This window comes from Rhinichthys klamathensis, unplaced genomic scaffold, assembly GCF_029890125.1.
Source record: "Rhinichthys klamathensis goyatoka isolate OS25496 unplaced genomic scaffold, OSU_Roscu_1.1 h1tg000036l_1, whole genome shotgun sequence".
NCBI lineage: Eukaryota > Metazoa > Chordata > Actinopteri > Cypriniformes > Leuciscidae > Rhinichthys > Rhinichthys klamathensis.
The window spans coordinates 4,908,931-4,928,358 of record NW_026606584.1 but is presented as its reverse complement, the minus strand read 5'-3'; the positions used below and the strand labels follow the sequence as shown (position 1 = coordinate 4,928,358).

General features: G+C 40.2%; 1 protein-coding gene and 1 long non-coding RNA gene across 4 annotated transcripts in view; both read right to left on the bottom strand.

Annotated features, from left to right (window-relative positions):
• Positions 1-7,535: 7,535 nt before the first annotated feature.
• LOC130081132 (uncharacterized) lies at positions 7,536-8,246 on the bottom strand. The gene is made up of 2 exons (XR_008806688.1): positions 7,869-8,246; positions 7,536-7,814 (listed from the first exon to the last, which is right to left on the bottom strand). It is a non-coding gene; the product is annotated as an uncharacterized LOC130081132 (long non-coding RNA).
• A 199-nt stretch (positions 8,247-8,445) lies between these two features.
• Positions 8,446-19,428, bottom strand: part of card14 (caspase recruitment domain family, member 14) — a 37,716-nt gene continuing 26,733 nt past the window's right edge. For all 3 annotated transcript variants that reach the window (XM_056246161.1, XM_056246160.1, XM_056246162.1), the window contains 5 exons: positions 18,977-19,091; positions 18,269-18,433; positions 11,153-11,271; positions 9,095-9,210; positions 8,446-8,957 (listed from right to left, as the gene is read on the bottom strand). In XM_056246161.1, coding sequence (XP_056102136.1) covers positions 8,750-8,957; positions 9,095-9,210; positions 11,153-11,271; positions 18,269-18,433; positions 18,977-19,091 — 723 coding nt within the window. In that variant the 3' untranslated portion in view covers positions 8,446-8,749. The remainder of the gene's footprint in view (positions 8,958-9,094; positions 9,211-11,152; positions 11,272-18,268; positions 18,434-18,976; positions 19,092-19,428) is intronic.

Below are 19,428 nucleotides of genomic sequence, written 5' to 3'. Positions count from 1 at the left end.
TACGCGCGTAAAAAATTCCTGCGGCGCGAATGAGGCGTAGAGCGCGGCGCGGTAGACGCGAATACGCCTCATTCGCGCGTCAAGTTCGCGCGAATGGCGCGAATTGAGCGTCTGGCGCGTTAAGCGCGAATGATTTAGTTAGTGCTATTTGTGCATTCACGCGTTTGACGCGAATTCGCGTCTGCCGCCCGAGTTGAAAAATCTGAACTTCTGCGTCAATTCGCGCCGCGTTAACCAATCAGGAGCCTAGCTGCTTGCTGCTGTCACGTGGTGAAGTATCTTATGCTTCAATACATTATTTTGTAATATATGACTGTGGTTCTAATGCACAACAAAGCAAATATTTTATCACATAAAACTTGATTTCAATATATGAGACATATTCATTTTGCATTGAATGCTATTTATTCCATATCTAGATTATATGAAATATTATTATAATGTAAAGACAACCAACATATAAGTTCGTGTCTGGACAGTGATGTGTGAGAGAGAGAGAGAAAAATCACAGGACAGATTAATCACTTTTGGAGGCTGGCTTCATTTATTATCAAAACAAAAATAAATGACAGATTAGGTGGATGCGGGCGAGGATGAACCTCGCGCCGGGCTGTAGAGCGCGGGCTCGACAGGCATAGTTAGACCACTCGAGGCCGAGGCCGAGGGCTTATACGGCCTACGCTGTCCTCGTCAGCGTCCTCACCATTAGGTCCACCAAACCTAGCTCCTGGAGCAAATTGTGAAACTCCTGAAACCCTCCGGAGGTTCTGGTGGACCCGAGTACAGCGACGATGTCCCCTACGGAGCTGTTTCTGCTCTCAAGAGCATATACGAGCGGCGACTCTCTCGAATAATGCTAATGCTCGATAAACATCTAAAAAGATGGCCGCCAACGGGTTTCGAAACTTTCGCCTCCGGATTTCGCCTCTGACGCGCGTAAATTTCGCTTCAAACTTTTGTTTTTACGCGCGTCAATTTCGCCATTGACACGCGAATTAACACAAAGTGGTCAAGCGTCAAACTAGACGCGGTAGACGCGAATTTGACGCGCTATTCGTGTCCGGTGTGAACGCACAGTAAGGCTGCCACTCTGCAGAAGCAAATTCCATCCTATCTTCGATATGTTGTAGTAGTTTTAGCTGGACGGTGCACATGACAACTGGTGTAAATGACATGAAATATTTTCTCAGTCCTCGCGCATCTGATAAGGCCTCATTAGATCATTTACAGGACGATTTTAGGCAATCGATTGCTTCAATCACACTGGGGAGATGGTGAGCAATAGGTCTTACTTTTTCTTTTACTGTCTATGGTCTTACCGTGTCAATTCGCGCACTCCATCGTGTGTCACTCACTTGGTTATTATTGCTCACTTGCGCTGCTGACCGCGAACTGGCGCGAACTCGCGAAGCACTGGCGTTTTGACTTACGTACAACAAAATAGCCTACTCAGACCATTTTCAGGAGAGGGGTGTTTCATTATGACACAGGCTACATTTTACTCAAGCAACATTAAATAAAATGGATTTTTTTCTCACTTTCAACAATAAATGGTGCTATTTTGGTTAAAAATAAAATATGGTAACCTTTGCTTATATTTAGGATGAACATAATTATTGCTGGACTGCATGGGCCCCCCCTAGCGGCTGGGCCCCAGAAAACGTTCCCCTTTATCCCCCCTTATGGACGGCCCTGCCTGTGTCCCATCACGCACATGCACTATAGCACTCACCTTCACTGCAGTCACTTTTCTGGTCTCGTCGATACATGACTCACAGACTCTCCATCAACCAACCTGCTACTTATCAGCTTCCCGATCCTTCTGAATCATCCATCTTCGGTGTGACTGCATCCTACCCATCTGCAAGAGAGAAAGGGACTTTATCCATTCAGCTAAGCCTGTTTAATGTTTCAAAGTCATCTGATCCTTACCTGTTATCTCCGACTGAATATCCATCTGCACAAATAAACTTTATAACTTACCATCCAGTCTGTTCCTTCTGTGAGCCCTGACACATAGAGCTTGAGAGGTGTTTGAAAAAACTGTTTCAAAATCCACTGAATCATTTTGAAATTAATCAATAAATAGGCCTATTGGGAGAAGAACAAAAGCAGTTGGCTTGATGGCCTTGAGACAAGTTTAGGTAAACAGAATATAAATATGTTTTGAAAAAAGAATGTTACTATACATGATTAACTGCACAGCACTCATAAATGGCAGGACTCAAAGGTCGGTCGTAACACGGTTTGTGAACGTCATCTTCACTGTAATAAAACGGCATCCTTTCCAGAATGTAAAAAGTCAAACCGCAACGAGTCAGTCACGAAAACAGACGAGAACAAATCTGAGTGTTTAACTGCCATGCTGCATGCATGTGTGTTTGAGCATTAGTACGTGAATTCGACCACACAAATCATATCTGTCAGCTCTTCTCTCTAATCCCAAAAGCAGTGGTTTGGCTGCATGTACTGAGAGGGTTTGTCACCATCTCAAATTTACTTTAACACAACAAATCACTCGGGTCGTTTCCTGGCAACCAGAGGGGTTCCAAAACCCCAGTGAAACCAAGAGAAAACAAATCAGCCTGAGCGAGGAAATTGATTTGGCGAACTGCTGTACAATACTAAAGTCAATAGTAGAAAGGCATGTGCATTGATTTGGCTTAGTATTATTTTTTACAGAAAGAGAGAATCCAAAGCAACAGTAGCCTACAAACCAACAGCTGAAAGACTACTCGAGCAAAATGATTTAGGAGCCATCTCTTGTATATTAAAATGAGTCTCCATATCTATTTTCCTTTCTCCAACACATTTTATTATTCTCCCATCAACCACTCCCTTTTATTTTTCCACTGCTCTTTGGCTCCCTCTCGTGGTAGAAAAGGCCTGGAAGTAGATATCTATCTATCTATCTATCTATCTATCTATCTATTTATCCTAATCTAATCTAATCTATCGCGCCCTGCCACTAATATTGGCACCGTTGGTAAATATGAACAAAGGCGGCTGTGAAAATAAATCTGCATTGGTTTTGATTCCACAAATTCTAAACTTTCATTTATTATTGTAATGTCTTTTTTCTAAGATAACAGCTCTGAGTCTTCTCCTATAATGCCTGATGAGTTTGGAGAACAACTGACAAGAGATCAGAAAACATTCCTCCATACAGAATCTCTCCAGATCCTTCAGATTCCCAGATCCATGTTGGTGCTTCTTCTCTTCAGTTCACCCCACTCATTTTCTATAGGGTTCAGGTCAGGGGACTGGGACGGTCATGGCAGAAACTGTGTATATATATATATATATATATATACACTCACCGGCCACTTTATTAGGTACACCTGTCCAACTGCTCGTTAACACTTAATTTCTAAGCAGCCAATCACATGGCGGCAACTGCATTTAGGCATGTAGACATGGTCAAGACAATCTCCTGCAGTTCAAACCAAGCATCAGTATGGGGAAGAAAGTTGATTTGAGTGACTTTGAACGTGGCATGATTGTTGGTGCCAGAAGGGCTGGTCTGAGTATTTCAGAAACTGCTAATCTACTGGGATTTTCACGCACAACCATCTCTAGGGTTTACAGAGAATGGTCCGAAAAAGAAAAAACATCCAGTGAGCGGCAGTTCTGTGGGCGGAAATGCCTTGTTGATGCCAGAGGTCAGAGGAGAATGGCCAGACTGGTTCGAGCTGATAGAAGGGCAACAGTGACTGAAATAACCACTCGTTACAACCGAGGTATGCAGCAAAGCATTTGTGAAGCCACAACACGCACAACCTTGAGGCGGATGGGCTACAACAGCAGAAGACTCCACCGGGTACCACTCATCTCCACTACAAATAGGAAAGAGAGGCTACAATTTGCAAGAGCTCACCAAAATTGAACAGTTGAAGACTGGAAAAATGTTGCCTGGTCTGATGAGTCTCGATTTCTGTTGAGACATTCAGATGTTAGAGTCAGAATTTGGCGTAAACAGAATGAGAACATGGAACCATCATGCCTTGTTACCACTGTGCAGGCTGGTGGTGGTGGTGTAATGGTGTGGGGGATGTTTTCCTGGCACACTTTAGGCCCCTAGTGCCAATTGGGCATCGTTTAAATGCCACGGCCTACCTGAGCATTGTTTCTGACCATGTCCATCCCTTTATGGCCACCATGTACCCATCCTCTGATGGCTACTTCCACCATGTCACAAAGCTCTAATCATTTCAAATTGGTTTCTTGAACATGACAATGAGTTCACTGTACTAAAATGGCCTCCACAGTCACCAGATCTCAACCCAATAGAGCATCTTTGGGATGTGGTGGAACGGGAGATTCGCATCATGGATGTGCAGCCGACAAATCTGCGGCAACTGTGTGATGCCATCATGTCAATATGGACCAAACTCCCTGAGGAATGCTTCCAGCACCTTGTTGAATCTATGCCACGAAGAATTGAGGCAGTTCTGAAGGCAAAAGGGGGTCCAACCCGTTACTAGCATGGGGTACCTAATAAAGTGGCCGATGAGTGTATATAGAGAGAGAGAGAGAGAGAGAGAGAGAGAGAGAGAGAGAGAGAGAGAGAGAGAGAGAGAGAGAGAGAGAGAGAGAGAGAGAGAGAGAGAGAGAGAGAGAGAGAGAGAGAGAGAGAGAGAGAGAGAGATTTTACATAATAATAATTGTGGCCAACATGCACGGGAGAAAAACATTTATTTCATAATGTGAGCTTTCCCCCACTTTCAATTGTTTTACTTCAATGAAAGGTTACAATTTTGTGATTTTTTTTAATGAATGATCAAAAGGATAAACAATGCAGATTCATTTTCCTAGCCGCCTTTGCTAATATTTACCAAGAGTGCCAATATTAGTGGAGGGCACTGTATATATCACTGTCTATAATTTAAGTTAAAGACTCACATCTGACCTTCACAAAGCACTTTTGTAGGCTTTATAAGTCCTCTTGTGATGATAATTATTGTAATTCTTGTAACATTGTTAAAATGCTTGCTAACATCTCTCACGTTATGGGAAAGTACACATTTGTGGTATAGTAACAATGAAGGGCATGTTGCTGCTGGACAGGTTCCCCTATAGTTTTCCAAGTGGTGTTTGTTTACGTCAAATGCATTGAAATTTGCTTAGTGTTAAGAAAGTATAATTTCCCTGTTTATTCATCCATTTATCAATGAAGAAAAAAAGTGTTTATTTGGTGTAGTAAAGTTGGCCTACAATGGAGAAGAAAAATAAAAATGATTACATAATCAAGACATACGCTATAATAGAATACAAATATATACAATAATAGTACATAAATGGTGAGACAAATGTCATATGATTTCTAAGGAAATAGAATATACTGAAGGGTTGGTCAAAATCCCTTGCCTCTTCAAATACATATATAATCATATATCATTTTGAATGGTTATATACTTCCTTTATAAAAATCAATAATCAAATATATTCATTATCACATAATAATTTTTATATTCTTTGTGCTTGTGAAATTATATTTTCTTAAATGCATGGATGCAAGTAACCAGTTTCTTTTAGGTGCATTCCAATCTTACTTTGAGATTGCACGTAGCACACGCAGGACACGAAGGCCACGTAACCCACAAGGCCGTTTGTCTCTTTCTCTGGGATCAGTAGAAAGGTTAGAGGGTCCTAAAGGCAGCGTGGGCACATATGATTCTTCGCTGGACATATGGTCAAGCTATATTGAGCGTTACTATCAAACTTTAATTGTTGTAATAAAATGTATTCTTTCCAGTATATTTCCTTCCTTGGGAGTAAATGCCAGTTATCTGTTTTTCTCCCAAATGAGTGAATGTTTTAGCATTATGTTTTGGTATACTTAACTGATAATAAGGAGCTCAGACTCTCTTCAGCCTTGATGGGAGCTGTTATTTGCTAGTGTCTGTTATTTGTGTGTGTGCGTATGACATTCTATTTAGGTTCTGGACGTTCGGATCAGACACCCCGGCGCCCTTCTCTAACCTGCGAGGCCACCACAGACCTAAATCCAATGAGTGGACGACAACTATCTTTACTAATGGCGATAGGCACCCCAATCTCCTCACATGTGTTAAATTGTTTAGGCTCTTAATGTTTCTTAGCCAATGAGAATCATTCAACCTGTAAGCAATGACGTAGCTTAGACCTTGGAAATGGTATAACTGCTGTGATCTTTGTAACTGTAAGCGGGGCGGCCTACGAACTCCTGTGTGAGTCTTGAAGCTGACTTCTGCTGATGAAACTGCAAACTATCTTCAGTAAAACTTTTCTTTAATTTTTTATAATTCTGACTCCGGTTCTTCATTCTTCATATCTGGTTCTGGGTCTTTGACTGTATACCCCTTACAATACAATAAAAGAGAACATTTACATTGTAATGTGTATTGTCTATAATTCACTATACAATAGTTATTCAATTTCAGTTTTAAACTGGCTGTTTCAAACTGTGAAAAGTAAAACCTTTTGTTTTACAAAGTAAAAACATTCCCAATGTATGAAAGACAGTTTGGTCTGGCGGAATGCATGCAGTTGAGATACAACGCTTAAGTCCGCATTCTTTGGATTTCTGTCTTATTTGAATTTTTCGTAAGTTGAACAAAGACCTCTATTTGTGAGCCTGAGTGAGGTATACAGCACTTTTAAGTAATATCAACACTGAAGTTTGCGTTGATGCTATTGAAAGAAACTCATGTAACTGGCTCACTGTAAACAAAAGTCCACAAGTTTATACACACAGATGGTTACTGTGAAATCCCATTAAATATTAATCTATTGTAAATTGTATTAATCTATTGAACATGTTATCTTATTTAAATAATTTAAATATCCCTCAGTGGATATGATTTACAGCTTCCTGTAAATGTTCCAGTAAATGTTTAAATGCTTTTTTTTTTTTTTTTGCACAAAACATTCAAAACTGTAGAACAGTATTAAAGAGAAAGAGTAGACTAGTTATATAAATTATAAAGTATAGCATGCACCTTACCATCATGTCCCAATAAAGCACCTTATATTCCCATTTCTGAGAAATACTTTAATATATAGAAAAATATTTTACTTGTACGTATACTGAATGAGTCATGGAACCCTCAGGGTTCAGCACAAGACAAATGCCTAAAATGGACAAATGTTGTAGCATTACTTTTTACATAAACTGCACACTGCCATTCAAAAGTATCTTATGCTCGCCCTTTATCTGATCAAAAATACAGTAAAAAGAGTACTATTGTGAAATAATATTAATATATTTTAAAATGTAATTGATTTTTATGATGGTAATGCTGAATTTTCAAGCAGTCAAATGATCCTTCAGAAATCCTTTTGATATTTTTGATTTGATACTCAAGTAACATTTTACTATTAATGTTGAAAAAAAGTTGAAAACAGAAAATATTAATTTAACGTGTCCTTACTGAATAAAAGTATTAATTTCTTTTTTTTATAAAATCCTACTGACCTCAACACTAGTGTTGTTTGATTATTGCACTAAACGCATGGTTTATAAGTCTGAAACAAGGCAACATTTCACGAGTTACTTCCTTTAGCTCTGTAGCAGATCTCCCTTTTTTTGCTCTCAATGCACAGAAACGGCCCATTACACTTCTGCATTGGACCTGCGGTGTAGCCTCTAAGCGGTGGTTATTACAATTTTGTTTACAATCGCGATCCATTTCTCAATACTTAGGTCACTTTTTTAAAACTCTTCAGACATTGAGCACAACAGCAGTCTTTGTGGGCTAAAATGGGGATCATTTATCATTATCATCTTTCAAATTGCATAAATTCTTTTTCTCACTCAAACACAACCACCAAACCTCTATGTACCTACAGACTAATTTGTACATTTTGCATACTTTTTTTTTCAAAACTGTTAAAGTTAACATAGAACAAAATTGAACAAGACAACAGTTTGCAACATTTGCACAGTAATACCATAGTGTAATATATTTCAAATCTAAAAAAATAAATGCTATCAAAAGAATTTGATGTAGGAACATGTGATCCCTACACATGGACCATGCAACATATTATGCAATAAATTCTAAGCAGTAGAGATTTGTCATTCTTGTTTTGTGAATACATTTTTACAAAAGAAAACATTGTAAAATAGTTGTGACAAGAGTGACAAAGCATGTTTGTTCATCTATTATACCTTTGCTAGTGTTATGGAAGAATGACTGGATTTGCGACATGTGTGAAGCGTTTTGGTGGTTTTAGTGCATTTTTAATGTAAAATTTACTGCTGTGCCAAGCCGAGGGTAAGGAGGAAACTGTGTCAAGAGTTTTGAAAAAGTGACCTAGGTACTGAGAAATGTGTCAGTGATTGTAAAAAAGGAAAAAAATTCTCTATTCATTATGTTATGACTAATATTGTTGTTATAGGGATAAACAAATATACAAATGATAATTTTGGATCACTATGTTAATTTATGGCTTATCATCATCTCTGACTAACATGCTGTGTTTTAATCAGCCTCACTGCTTTCATTAAAACCATCAAGCAATCAGGCTCTATTATTCATTATCCATGGATGCACTTTTTTTTCATCATCCTGGGGGAAGTTCTGTGGTTATAAAACTGACCAATCACAGCATTTCTGGAAAGTAACCAAACTACACCGTAACCACCTTTGCTACACGGGGTCTATAGCATAGGTCTGAAGCAGAATTATAAATTGAACTTAATACTAATAGTTAGCTTCCTGTAGTGAGGGAATCTTGAATTTATGCCCTCACACCCGTTAGTCCCTCACCAGGGATCTGCCTCAACCCACACAATATTATTCTGCTCCTCTCTCACTACAGTTTTCACAGTGTCCACTAGGCTGGCACTGTCATTCCAGCTCTCTGGTGGAATGCTTCGATAAAGGCAGGGTAGTTTATCCAGAAGGGGCTCCTCATTGCAGGAACACTCCAGCACCTGAGACTCAGTCACAGAGTTCTGCCGTAGTTTGTGTCTAGGAAACAATGACAGAATAGATAAATACAGCAATTGTAATGCTCAGAACAGATTTTTTTGTCTTAAAAATCAGAACCTTTATAGCAAAGGCTAGATTTAATAATGCTCTTACAGCCACAGAGAAAATCATAATACCTCAATTTGCGGAGACTTCTCTCTGTAGACATGATGAAGACAATGATGGGGAAGATTTCAGCACGGTGGAGACGACGCACACAGTCCAAACCCAGCGGTAACACACAGTGAGTGCCCTATACAATGGGTATCAAACAGGATAGCATTATATAACCATACTTTTGTGGACACACATACAGTCTAATATATGGCTTATATGTTTTACCTAATATATACTGTAGGTAACTATAACTATTTTTAAATACAGGTCACTTTTAAAGCCGCAAACTCTGTCATATAAAATGGTCTTACTGGAATCAGGGATGGATGCAAAATGTGGACTTTTGGTCATTAAAATGAGTTATCAATGGTAATCAAACAGCCATAGCAGGAAAAAATACCATGGAAGTCAATGGCTACCGTCAACTGTCTGGTTACCAACATTCTTTAAAATATCATCTTTAGTAGAAGAAATAAACTCCTACAGGTTTGGAACAACTTGAGGGTGAATAAATGATGAATAAATAATGTTTTTGGGGGGTGAACTATCCCTTTAAGCTCACTGGAAACTCTTAAACATTTAAAACAATACAATATTGTTTTGTTGATTTTACATATGGAATTGTATTTTTCATTTTATAAAAATGTTCAAAGCAAATGTCTTATAACCCCTTCATGATATCTTATAGCTGTTTAAAAGAAGACTTAACTTTTGTCACTTTACTTTAAGCAGTAAAAGATTACTTCATAAAATGTAGTATGATACTGTGCAGATCTTAAGTAAACAATGTCAAGATATGAGACTTGGAAAGTAAAAGATATGAAACCATGGGAAATATAATCCATTATAACTTAAGTGGATAAAATGATGTCCATTCTGTGTTATAAATCATCATATTCTTAATAGTTACCACAAAAAAGTATGTATTATTACTGTTGTTACGATTATCCACCAGATGATACAACACTTTATAAGGTTGTTTATAAGGGATTATGTGTGTATTATAATGCATTAATAATAATTTAACCACAAATAGGTAAATATTATATACTGTATTTGACCTGTTGTTGTGATTATTTATAAGATGATACAACATATTATAAGGTTGTTCATAAGGCATTATGCAAATACAGGCTTCATAGAAACTGTAGAAACATTTTACTACAATGAATTGAATATTAATTCATATCATGTCTGTCTGGCGTCATATGACGTCTATCTGTCTGTCTGTCTATTGTGGTGGAAATTTTAAACTAGGCTATATATTAAACTAACTATGTTAGACTACCATCTAACCTTATTTAACATCTAACATTTGAACAGAATGTACTGTTCGAAACCAAGGGAAAAATTGTGACTTTGAGTGTGTCTGTGTGTGTGTATAAATAACAAATATGGGAAATGAAACTAGACAGATGTTTATACTCGAAAACAAAAACAGAGTTTGGTTACCTATTAACAAGAGGGCTTGTCCATGAAGAACCAATCAAATTAAGTAATGTTTCATGTCATTTTTTGCAACATAAAAAGCCATGCTTAATGCTTCTTCTTGGGGGAAGTTCTCTGAATAAATGTCGAGAACTCCAGGCCGTGATTAAAGCATTTAGAGGACATTTGTTGAAGTCTGTTTGTCGATTATTCCTGCGCAGGAAGCAAGTTAGTTAGGGGGACAAGTATTAGCACCCAGCCGACGTCGATGTGTAGACGCGCTAGGGTATAGGATTAGACTCAGCCGCCGTTGATGTGTAGATGCGCTGGAGTATATTAGCACCCAGCCGACGTCGATGTGTAGACGCACGGTAGTTAGGTTTAGGGAAAAATCTACCACACTATCTACCAATCATAGTCTGTATGTCTGTCTATCTATGTTTGTCTGTCTGACTGACTGTCTAATCGTTCTCAAAATAGACTTTTTTTGTATGGCTTTCTCTTTCTGATTAATTATTGTAAATCCTATTGTTGTATTGTATTATTGTAAAACCAGTCTTACATATTTTATTTGAACTTACTAAATAAAATTGCTCTCCATCCTGTTAAGCAGGCAGTTAGTAATATGAAAACAATGTTTTATGACACACCCGTTTCATGATCTTCTCCACTCCCTGCAGTGTATAGCAACGGTGTGTTTTCGGGTCACATTCTTCAAGAATTTCCCCCTTCTGCATTTTTACGGCATGCTCACTTGCCATCAGCAATTCTAAAATATAAGAGATGGATGTCAGATGTGAGGAAAGGAGGGAGCAGATAAATAAAATACAGAGGGAAAGAAACAGAGATGGCCATATACCACAGGACAGAAAGAAACAAAGATGGGCATATTGGTCAATATAAATATAAGCCTAGTCCCCCCGCACCTGTTGGGGCGGAAGAAAGGACAGGGCTTTGAATGGAGAATGTTGCTGACCCTATACAGTGAGACTATTTGATAACACTGTGAAAGCGTGCCTATTCCAACCAGAAATAAGTGCTACAGAGACCACATCCTGCCCGTAGGGAGGTAACATGTGGAGCTACACATATGGAATGACCATTAGGACAGTGCTACATATGATTCAGATTCAGATTCAGATTCACTTTATTAGCCATTTGCAGTGTAAAACCACATTGGAAAAAAATGTGCAAGAAGCTCAAAGTGCAATGTCAACACATAAGAGGACATAACATAAAACAGACAAGCAAGTGCCACATAAAAACTCAATAGTAAAACGCTGTACAATAAAATCCATACATAAATTTAAATTTAAAGTGCCTAATTTAAAGTGCTTTGGTAAATGGTAAATGGACTGCATTTATATAGCGCTTTCACAGACCCAATGGCCACCAAAGCGCTTTACATTTTGCCTCACATTCACCCATTCATACACTCATTCATACACCGACGGCGGTGTCAGCCATGCAAGGCGCCATCCAGCTCGTCGGGAGCAGCTGGGGTTAGGTGTCTTGCTCATGGACACCTCGACACTTGGTCAGGTGGAACCGGGGATTGAACCACCAACCTTCCAGTTTGAAGACAACCTACATGAACCACTGAGCCACTGCCGCCCCATCTGATCCTTTGTTTAAAGTGATCACAGCTTGGGGAAAGAAACTGTTTAAATGGCGATCAGTAGAACATTTGACAGAGCGATACCTTCTCCCTGAGGGAAGCATCTCAAAGAAGACCCCTGCAGGATGGCGTGAAGCATCATTGACAAGTTTTAAAGCTCGATTCAAGATAGCTTTATATGTGACCTCCAGGAGTGGCAAAGTGCAGCCAATGGTCCTGCTGGCTGAGTGAACCACTTTGTTCAAAGCCTTCTTCTCTTTCAGGGTGAGATTACCAAACCACACAGTAATACATCTGGTTAGGACACTATCAATTACACAACAGTAAAAGTTCTCAATACTCTCAATTACACAATAGTAAAATAGTGGAAGATCTCTCTGGTATATCCCGCCTTGTGCAGGGGTGGAGTCGATACTGTTAGAGAGATGGCAGAGAGGACTCTGCCAAGGGAAAGACACAGGCTTGCCAACAGGGAAGCCCTACCATGGAAGAATGCAAACATGGGATCACCTAGGAGGGGAATCACAACATATAGGCATCTAGTCTAGTACAGGGGCTGAACAACCGGGCATACACACAAGTACTAGACCTGGCGTCAGATGCTTCCGCCGCAACTGACTGCTGAAGATACTGGAGGAACTCTACCAGGGTTCACCAGCCAGAGAACTCACCTGAGGAGCAGATAGGTGCTCGTATCCCGTCCTCGAAGGAGAATGGCAATGTGAATGTGGAATGTGCAAGTGAGACACAGAGCCAGCATTCCCACATATTATCTGTTTGTACCCAACACACGGGAATAAACCGTCTCTACTTGGAGATTGTAGAATCTTGTGAATGTGTTAGGTGTTGCCCAGCCCGCAGCTCTACATATGTGTGCCAGATAGCCATGTGCCAACGGCCAGCAGGAAGCAACACACTGAGTCAAGTGTGCTATCACTCCCAGAGGGCACGGCTCGCCTTGGGATTGGTACGCCAAGACGATGTATTCACTATCCAGTGGGCCAACCTCTGTTTGGAGACAGCCTTTCCCTTCTGCTGGCCTCCATAACAGACAAAGAGCTGTTCTGAGGTTCTGAAGCTCTGTGTGCAGTCCACGTACAAACGCAATGCGCGAACAGGACACTGCAACCCAAGGGCTGGGTCTGCCTCCTCCGGGGGCAGCGCTTGCAAGTTCACCACCTGGTCCCTGAAAGGAGTGGTGAAAACTTTGGGCACATATCCAGGCCGTGGTCTCCGGATGATGTGAGAGCTGGCCGGTCCGAATCCCAGGCACGCTTCTTTGACTAAAGATGCCTTCAGGTCCCCCACCCTCTAAATGGATTTGAGCGCAGTCAGGAGCCCTGTCTTCAAAGACAGAGATCTTAATCTCTTCTGACTGCAAGGGCTCACAGGGTGCTCTCTGTAGGGTCATTAAGACAAGGGGATGAGTCATGGCCGAGGAGGATTCAACCTCCTGGCGCCTCTCAGGAACCTGATGAGTCAGGAACCAAGTCGTGTTTCCCCAGAGACTTACCGTCTATTGCGTTGTGATGTGCGGATATAGCTGAGGAGAGTGGAGGGAGAAAGCCTTCGCTCTAACACGTCTTGCAGAAAAGAAAGCATGACATTGATTAGGCATCTAAGGGGGTCTTTCCAGCAGGAAGAACATCAATTAACGAAGAGGCTCCACTTCAAAGTGTAAGCACGCCTCTTAGAGGGGGCTCTAGCTGAAGTGATAGTGTCAAGTACCGCTGGAGGTAGGCCACTTGAGTCCTCCGCATCCCATCCATAGACCACACGTGGAGGTTCCAGAGGTCTGGACACGTGTGCCATAAGGTGCCCCATCCCTGAGAAAGCAGGTCCTTCCTCAGGGGATTCGCCAGGTAGGGGCTGTCATGAGGAGCATAAGTTCTGGGAACCAGGTCCAGGTGGGCCAGTAAGGCGAACCATAAAGGCAACTCGAGGCAATTAATATGCCACTGCAGTCGAGGTCTTACGCCCGTTTCACACATGCTCCGTTTGCAGTGCGTATGCGGTGCGTATTTTTTTCCGTACCCATGTTAACAGGATAGAGCTTTCACACTGCACGCGGGTGCGGTCCGGAGATCCGTTCCAGGTGCGGTACGATCAGGGCGGTACCTAACCCTAACCCTAACCCTTACAGCAGTGCAGAGATCGTTTCCGCACCGAGTCTATTTTTGCTGTGCTGTACGTGCTGAATTAAAGTGACAGCGCATAGTTCGTGGTCAAAATTAACACAAATTGACATGAAAATGTAGTAATTTCATCATAAAATGCATTTAATTAAATACTACTATTTTTCACAGTCATCTTTTTACTTTAAGACCGGGGTAAAGTAAGGAAAGCTACAATTTACTTCAACAAGGCCAAATAATGAACGACACTCGTCTCATTCGTGGAGGTGGAAAAACAAGTTCTTTGTGACATGCAAGATTTATTGTATAAAGATTTAAATTATGCAAAAGAAAAGGTATGAGTCTGTTGTTTTTGTCAATTTTAAGTTTTAATTTAAAATGTTTGCGATTTTAATATAAGTACATGGTTAAATATGTTACCACTTGCTTGAGCAACTTAATATATAATCTATATAAAAGTATGCATTGAATAATACGTTGTTTAAATTGTGTTTAAACGTGAATACATCTATTAAAGAGTGTATATGTGTACAAAGAGAATCGCACTGGTGACAAAAACCTTTTTTTTTAAATGAAAGTTGCTGATAACTTGATTTGATTGATGATTTGAAATACAAATAGTGAGTAAATGTGTTTGTGGTACAGCCGCGGATCAGTTGCGCACTGCAAACGCACGCAGCATATGTGAAAGCACTATAGCGTGTGCTGCTCCTGTACCGCATACGTACCGCAACACGCACCGCATACGCACTGCACACGGAGTATTTAGTATGTGTAAAACGGGCGTTATCCAGAAGCCCGAGGCTGCGTGCCCATCGCATACAGCACTGGCTGGAGGCATCTGTTGACACAAAAACGTGCCTGGACACTTGTTTTAGGGGAACTCCTGCCCGTAGAAAAGCAAGGTCAGGGCGGGCTGAAAGTCTGGCAACAGATGAGAGTGATTTCACCCTATGTGTGCCACGGTGCCAACTAGTTTGGGCGTATACAAGAAATTAAAATTCGTGCTATAGATACATAAAAACGATATGCCTATGTTACAGACGAAATATGAAAGACAACATTTCGTTGACTAGTTTTGGATAGATTATAACGTTTTTACTGTAAATTAGACTACTGCCAGATCAAATAAGCTTTTGTTCACCAATTTCTGCTCATATGTTAAATATATATATTATGTTTTGCCAAAAATAAAGTCATTAACTAAGATGTTATTATAGTGCTTGTTCCCATGTAGGCTTTATTCAAACTAATGAATCCTTAACTTTGAAATACGTATGATAAAATGTATACTTTAGTTTTTACAAAGAAAGATTACACTTGAAATATTGTTACAATTTTAATTGTTTTTGTAATTGTAACCTTTTTAATAAAATAGCAAAGAATATATTTACAAGGTAGATGTAAACAACATCTTAAAAGTTCAATATAAGCCTTCTCTTTAAATTATTTTTATTGTGTTTTATTAGTAACAAATATAGGGGGGAGAGGATATACATATCCAAAACTTTCTGAAAATAAAGTATGAGAATTAACTACACAATTACTAGAAATGTTTACCTTGGATATTATAAAATTTGCAAGCAAAAATACAAGTGAAAAAAAAAATTCAAGATGTTTCCAACTCTGAACCAATTTTGTAGTATATATACACTCACCGGCCACTTTATTAGGTACCCCATGCTAGTAACGGGTTGGACCCCCTTTTGCCTTCAGAACTGCCTCAATTCTTCGTGGCATAGATTCAACAAGGTGCTGGAAGCATTCCTCAGGGAGTTTGGTCCATATTGACATGATGGCATCACACAGTTGCCGCAGATTTGTCGGCTGCACATCCATGATGCGAATCTCCCGTTCCACCACATCCCAAAGATGCTCTATTGGGTTGAGATCTGGTGACTGTGGAGGCCATTTTAGTACAGTGAACTCATTGTCATGTTCAAGAAACCAATTTGAAATGATTAGAGCTTTGTGACATGGTGGAAGTAGCCATCAGAGGATGGGTACATGGTGGCCATAAAGGGATGGACATGGTCAGAAACAATGCTCAGGTAGGCCGTGGCATTTAAACGATGCCCAATTGGCACTAAGGGGCCTAAAGTGTGCCAGGAAAACATCCCCCACACCATTACACCACCACCACCAGCCTGCACAGTGGTAACAAGGCATGATGGTTCCATGTTCTCATTCTGTTTACGCCAAATTCTGACTCTAACATCTGAATGTCTCAACAGAAATCGAGACTCATCAGACCAGGCAACATTTTTCCAGTCTTCAACTGTTCAATTTTGGTGAGCTCTTGCAAATTGTAGCCTCTTTTTCCTATTTGTAGTGGAGATGATTGGTACCCGGTGGAGTCTTCTGCTGTTGTAGCCCATCCGCCTCAAGGTTGTGCGTGTTGTGGCTTCAGAAATGCTTTGCTGCATACCTCGGTTGTAACGAGTGGTTATTTCAGTCACTGTTGCCCTTCTATCAGCTCGAACCAGTCTGGCCATTCTCCTCTGACCTCTGGCATCAACAAGGCATTTCCGCCCACAGAACTGCCGCTCACTGGATGTTTTTTCTTTTTCGGACCATTCTCTGTAAACCCTAGAGATGGTTGTGCGTGAAAATCCCAGTAGATTAGCAGTTTCTGAAATACTCAGACCAGCCCTTCTGGCACCAACAATCATGCCACGTTCAAACTCACTCAAATCAACTTTCTTCCCCATACTGATGCTCGGTTTGAACTGCAGGAGATTGTCTTGACCATGTCTACATGCCTAAATGCACTGAGTTGCCGCCATGTGATTGGCTGCTTAGAAATTAAGTGTTAACGAGCAGTTGGACAGGTGTACCTAATAAAGTGGCCGGTGAGTGTATATATATATATATATATATATATATATTTTGTCCTTGCATTCTTTCTTGTGGCTCAGTGACACACCTGAATGAAAGGCTCATTATGCAGGTCATTGTCTTCTCAGGTGTGAATCACACCCCCACGCATATTGCCTTTCCAAACAAAAAGTGTCTTACAAAATTTAAATCAATGTATTGTTTTATGTGAATGATTAGGCAGGATGATTTTCAGATCATTTTGAAGCAAAAACTCTAGGTGACAACATCCATTAGTCAAAAGTCTGGTGGACACATATTTAGCATGTGTTTTGTGGGGATTCACCCGGCGGGAGAGCTTCCACTGTAATACTCAGATCACCCTGTGTATTAACCGAAGTAGCTCTCTGCTGTGCAGAAAGACCAGATCGGGAAATAACAGAGGGGACTCCACCTTTTTCACGGTATCTCAGTCTTTATCTCAACATCGCGATGGTCATCTGCCGGCAGTGGGTGCATGACTCATCAACGAATGTTTCCTCAGAATATTTACGGCTCAGACACATGAGGCAGAGATTGTGGCTGTCAGATGGGGTCAGGAAACAACTGCATCCAGAAAAACATGGGTGGAATTACATCTTGAAAAAAAAAAAACGTCACACCCGTGTTTACTCTTTTAGGGAAAAAGCTCTTTAAATGTTGAAGCGCCCAGAGGAATAGCCACTGCACTTAACCGTGAAAACACTCAGCAACCGCAACCTCGGCTGAAACGCGTCATTACACCAACACAGGAACAGCTTTCCTCGTTCCGTAGACTCTCTGAATGATGATTGAAGAGCAGACTGAAAAAATGCCTGCTCGGCTCTGAAGCAAAAGCTTAATGTGTGAGTTTGCAGGCTGCCTTATATACCCGGAAGCAAGGAGTGGCTAGCGATGCAAATCTCACTCGCCAATGTGCATTGGCTTGTTCTGTTACCACTCAAAGGTGATTGGTCTCTCAGGCGAGATCCCAATACCTTAGTTTAGTCTGACGTAACGTCGAACGTGACTGACTGATAGGGAAGGAAACCTGTTGATACTGTGACTCAAACCTAAATTTCTTTTCAAAACCTGGAAGGTTTCTCTATGGTAACTTTATCTATTTTTTTCCCTTTTCTTTTCCTCTTGCTTGAAAATAAAGTGATTTTTTTTTTTACCTGGCTCACAGAGCTGATAACCTTCCTGTTCTGCCAACCGTTTGTGCAAGACATGGCCAAAGATTGTGGGAAGGAGGAGGACTGGGCGACAGATGGGAGGGAACTGAGGTGTGACCAGGGTGTAAGGCATCAGAGTCACACATCTGCTCTGCACACAACCATAACCTACAGAAGAGAAAAATTTACTTGACACTTAAGATTTAAAAAAATTGCCTGACACTTATTAATTAATTGAATGATTCAAATTAATAGCATCTCACACACACTGAATAAGGTTTAATATGTTTTTATTCAGAACTGGTTCCATATTAAATATTTCTGAAAATGAATGACCTTAATCTTTGTGAGACTTAAATCAGTGTAGTTACTGAGTAGTTGTACATATGACAATGTGGTGTTGTCATCAGCCAGTAGGATTTTACTAAAATAAATGAAATATGTTACCAAATTGTTTGTTTAGTGTTGCATTTATGCAGCCTCCAAAATGTCTGTGAAAGGTAATTAAGACGACAGTGTAAAAAAACTTTTGCAAGAAGTGTTTGAATTTAAAAAAAGAAAGAAATATTGAAACTATCTCACCGTTTCAAATATTTCCTCCTCAAAAGTACTAAAAGAATTGTTAATGGAACTATTAAGAATCAGAAATGCCTTATGTTTCCCATGCCTAGTTATGAGTAAAACAGCTGAATGAGTTTGTCTTGTACTAACTGTCCAGTGATGTGCTGTTGTCGTCTTCCACACTGACCCACAGAGGGTTTCTGCTCTGTTGACAGGTGCTGACGATTCTCACCTCTCTCTGCTTCTCATTTGCTGCAGTTCTCTCCTGTGGACAGAAAACAAGTACTGAGGACTAATGTAACAGATATTCAACCAATCTGTGCTAACAATGCTTTTTCATGACAAATCTCGACAGAATCTAACATTGCAAGTCTACAATAATTTTGTGCAATTCTGTCTCTCTAATTTTGATGGCAAGAATGCATGACTCATTTTTCTTTAATTAGTTTGAATGGTTTCTGTATATGGCTAGTTTCAGAGTTATACGTTACACGTTATTATTCACTCAACAAAGATCTTCATACCACACCCAAAGTTCAATTATTTTGGCGAACATTTCCGTAATTCCACAGTATGGCGATAAAAATCTAGACAAGAATTTG